The 4562-nt window shown below is 45.9% G+C and overlaps 1 protein-coding gene across 3 annotated transcripts in view; it reads left to right on the forward strand.

Moving 5' to 3' along the window:
* Positions 1 to 3358: 3358 nt before the first annotated feature.
* Kpna7 (karyopherin subunit alpha 7) overlaps positions 3359 to 4562 on the forward strand; it is a 37103-nt gene continuing 35899 nt past the window's right edge. For all 3 annotated transcript variants that reach the window (XM_028756165.1, XM_028756164.1, XM_028756166.1), the window contains exons 1-2: positions 3359 to 3437; positions 4106 to 4234. In XM_028756165.1, coding sequence (XP_028611998.1) covers positions 3372 to 3437; positions 4106 to 4234 — 195 coding nt within the window. In that variant the 5' untranslated portion in view covers positions 3359 to 3371. The remainder of the gene's footprint in view (positions 3438 to 4105; positions 4235 to 4562) is intronic.

The raw sequence follows: 4562 nt of genomic DNA on the forward strand, positions 1-4562 counted from the left end.
GGTAAATTCAACATGGCCATTCCCTGCCAAGCCACTAGCTGTCCCATGATCTGCTCTGAAGAAAGCATTGTGAACAGGGCTGGGAACCCGCTGAGTGAGGCTTTAAAGGGAAGCCTAGAGGGGAGTGAGAAGGCAAAGCTTTTCTTCTGTTTTTAAGTGTATGTGTGTGGGTGTCTTGCCTGCATGAATGCTTGGTACCTGAGGAAAAAAATAATTATATTCCCTGGAACTGGAGTTACAGCAGGTTGTGAACCACTATGTGGGTGTTGGGAATCCAGTGCTGTTAACTGCTGACCTGTCAATCCATCCTGTCTTTTAAAAAAAGATTTATTTATTCTTTTTTACTTATATGAGTATACTGCAGCTGTCTTCAAACACACACCAGAAGAGGACATCAGATCCCATCACAGATGGTTGTGAGCCACCATGTGCTTGCTGGGGATTGAACTCAGGACCTCTGGAAGAGCAGTCAGTGCTCTTAACCACTGAGCTATCTCTCCAGTCCTTCAGCCTGTCATAAAGCCTCTCTGCACTGCAGCTGTTGCCTGCCTTGTGGGGATTTTGGACTCTTGATACTTTTTTGCGTTTTACAGGGGCTTGGAAGCATCACAAATCCAGGAGAAAATGCTCTTCTAATTTCAATCTTTAATTAGATTATCAGTCTTTGATATAATGCTTTTTTAAAGAAAAATTAATTTTAGTGCATGTGTGTGTATGTGTGTGTGTGTGTGTGATATGTGTGGGTTGGAAGGGATGTGTACATGCCATAGTGGGGTTGCAGAGGTCAGGTGACAACCTCTGATCTTTATGGAGTTGATTTCTAATTTTACCTTAGGTGGTTTCTGTGAATGGGATTCAGGTTAGCAGGTTTACATGGTAAGCACCCTTACCTGCTGAGGGCTTGCACAGCTGGAGGCCAATAGTTAATGCTTTATGCAAAATAACCTCATCTATCACTCTAGCAGGCTAACTTGCTCTGTCTTTGATGAATAGTATTAATTTATGTATATAATCCTTTTGTTTGTTTTGGAACAGGTTATCACTGCATAAATGACTGGCCTGAAGTTCTCTATAGATCAGTGGGTCTCAACCTCCGGATTGAGTTTGGGGGAATCAAGTGACCCTTTGACAAAGGTCGCCTAAGACTATCAGAAGACGCTGGGCAGTGGTGGCGCACGCCTTTAATCCCAGCACTTGGGAGGCAGAGGCAGGCAGATTTCTGAGTACAAGGCCATCCTGGTCTACAGAGTGAGTTCCAAGACAGCCAGGACTATACAGAGAAACCCTGTCTCGAAAAACCAAACCAAAAAATAAAATAAAATAAATAAAAAATTAAAAAAATTAAAAAACTAAAAAGACTATCAGAAGACTTTTATGATTCATAACAGTAGCAAAATTACACTTATGAAATAGCAAAGAAAATAATTTTATAGAGGGCGGTCACCACAATATGGAGACCTTTATTAAAGGGTCCCAGCATTAGGAAGGCTGAGAACCACTGCTCTTTATGAACCAAGCTGACCTCACATTGCAGGGTTCGCTCTCTGTCTTTCAAGTGTTGGAATTGCAGGTGTGCATCACTATGCCTGGCTTCAAGAATTGTTTTAAAATAAATTGCTTAGGCAAGTGTTGTAGCAGTTAAATATCCCTTGGGTCTCTGAAGGCTGAGGCAGGAGAATTGCTAGTAGTTGGAGGCCAGTCTACTATACCCTCTCAAAAAGGCTTAAAATAAGTTCGTGATTTATTGTAAGCGATATTTGATTTACATCATTTTTTTCAGATGAGAAGAGAGAGATGGAGAGGTGGAGGGGGCGGAGAGACGGGAGGGCACCCATGTACACATGAGGAGGTCAGAGGACAACATTCAAGGGATGAGTTCTCTGCTTGCACTTTGTGCTCTATGGATGGAAGTCGGGTCACTAGGCTTGCTCTTGCCAAACAAACATTGCAGCTGTAGAGTCACCTTGCTGCCCTGAGTTATGTCTCTTGTATACCTGTTTTATAGAACAATAGAGCAAGGGTCACAGGAAATTTCTTGGGTGAGCCGTGTGTGGCGGTGAGCCCTGTGTTGGGAGCTAACACCTGTAATGTCAGCACTTGGGAGGTGAAAGAGAATGAAGGACTCAAGCCCACCTTAGCTGCATTGAGACCTGAGACCAGCCTGGAGAGAATAGAATCCTATCTCAAAACCAATCCAACACAAACAAAACAGAAATCTTTGGCAAAGGCTGTCAAATGTGGAAAGAGTTGTTGATACCCTGTACTAGACCAGGCAGAGGAAATTGGCTACAGCTTAGCTGTGGCAGAGCTGAAGGTGGTTCTGACACAGTGAGTGTGGGGGTTGGGGGTTGGGTAAAGTGTAGCTTCCTCTTGGGTCTGACTGGCCTCCCTCCGATCACATACAGGTATCCTTGCACACTGCCTATTAAGGACATCCATGTTTTCAGCCCAGCTCACCTCGGCAATGAGTGACTCAGTACAAACGAAGCTGTGTGTTTGTATTTCATATGAGACTTTCTCATGAAGTCTACACTGGCCTTATCTTCCCTATGTAGCCAAGGATAGTCTTGAAAAACATATTTTAATTTCTTGGATATATTTTATCTGCATGTGTATGAATGTTTTGCCTGTGAGTACCAACCAGGTGCATGCTTGGTGCCTAAGGAAGCCAAAAGAGGACCCTGGGTTCCATGGAACTAGAGATACGGAGGGTTGTGAAGCACCATTTGGATGCTGGGAATTGAACGGCATCCTCTGTAGAAAAAAAGTGTCCTTAGGCAGTAAGCCATCTTTTCAGCCCCAAGCTCTGGAAGTCTTGATCCTACTGCCTCTGCCCCTGGGTGCTGGGACTGCAGGCATGTATCACCATGTTGTGGTTTTTTTTGTTTGTTTTTTGTTTTTTGTTTTTTTCGAGACAGGGTTTCTCTGTGTTGCGCTGGCTGTCCTGGAACTCACTCTGTAGACCAGGCTGGCCTTGAACTCAGAAATCTGCCTGCCTTTGCCTCCCAAGTGCTGGGATTAAAGGCATGCGCCACCACCGCCCCACCATGTTGTTTGTATGGCAGTAGGAATGGACAGGGCCCTGTGTGTGCTAGGCAAGCCCTCCCAACTGAGCTGCGTCCCAGCTGATGCTGCACCGGAAGGGTTTTCTGTCCTAAATCCAGGACTGGTTCCTGCAGTTCCCGCAGTGGCTACAGTGTGCTGAGAGAGTACATGTCCTACAGTGATGGTCTGGGGTGTGCAGCCAACTCTGAGTCTGCTCTCTGGTCCTGTGGTGCCTGATGACTTTAACATGCTAACATGCACAGCAGGCAAGGAAAATCTCTTTGGTGATTTTCCTATCTACAGGTGGTGTCTTTTCTCCAGTCAACATGGCTACCTCAAAAGCTCCAGAAGGGAGGCTGAAGAAATTTAAGTACCAAAGCAAAGACATATCTGTGAGTATAAACTGGGGACCATAGGTAACATGCTCATGGGTGAGGTATAACCTGGGTGTGGTGGCACACAATTTTAATCTCAGCACTGCGGAAGCAGAGACGGGAGGAGAGGAGGTTTGAGGCTAGCCTGGGCTACAGAGTAGAAGGGAAATCTCATTTGAAAGCAAAAACATAACCAAACGAGCCATGGTCAGGGAGATGGCTGAGGTTCCTCATAGACCAGGTGACCCGAGCTCTGTCCCAGGAAGCCACAGTGTGGCAGGAGAGAATTAACCACTGAGAGTTGTCCTCTGACCGCCACACACATGCTGCACACACACAGGGTGCTGTGCTCAATTAAATTTAGAAAACAAGGGGCTTAGAGAGATGGCTCAGTAGTTAAGAGCACTGCTTACTTTTCAAGAGGACCCAGGTTCAATTCCCAGCACCCACATGGTGGCTCACAATGGTCTCTAACTCCAGTTTGAGATATCTGATACCATCTTCTGGCCTTTGTATGAAACACACACAGATGCACAGAAAGAGAGAGAGAGAGACAGAGAGAGACAGAGAGATGTATGCAAGCGAAACACCACTAAAAATTAAAAAATAATAAATAATAAATGGGATCGAGTCCTGGGTCTCCAGCAACCTGGCTGTAACAGGTCCAACCATGTTTTCCTTATTAGCTGCAGCGACAACAGAGGATTGCTTCCAGCCTACAACTCCGGAAGAGCAGGAAAGACCGACAGATGCTAAAGAAAAGAAATATTACTCTATACTTCCCTGAAGTGATTTCTCAACCACTAGATGAAGAGGTGTGTCAGAACTCAGCATGAACAGGAGTCCTGTGTTGAGTATAGTTTCAGCCAGTGTCTCCCTCGTGAGAAGTCTTAATAGAGTCAAAGCTGGCTATTTAATTTGGTTTCCAGAAGGAGGAGTAAAACTGGGGGCATGGCTCAGTGGTAGAGCCCCTGTCTACAATCCCCCAGTGAGGGGCTGGGGTGTGGCTCAGTGGTAGAGTCCCTGCCTACAATCCCCCAGTGAGGGGCTGGGGTGTGGCTCAGTGGTAGAGTCCCTGCCTAGAATCCCCCAGTGAGGGCTGGGGTGTGGCTCAGTGGTAGAGCCCCTGCCTAGAATCCCCCA

Source organism: Grammomys surdaster, unplaced genomic scaffold (assembly GCF_004785775.1).
Source record: "Grammomys surdaster isolate TR1022 unplaced genomic scaffold, NIH_TR_1.0 126109, whole genome shotgun sequence".
Classification (NCBI taxonomy): Eukaryota; Metazoa; Chordata; class Mammalia; order Rodentia; family Muridae; genus Grammomys; species Grammomys surdaster.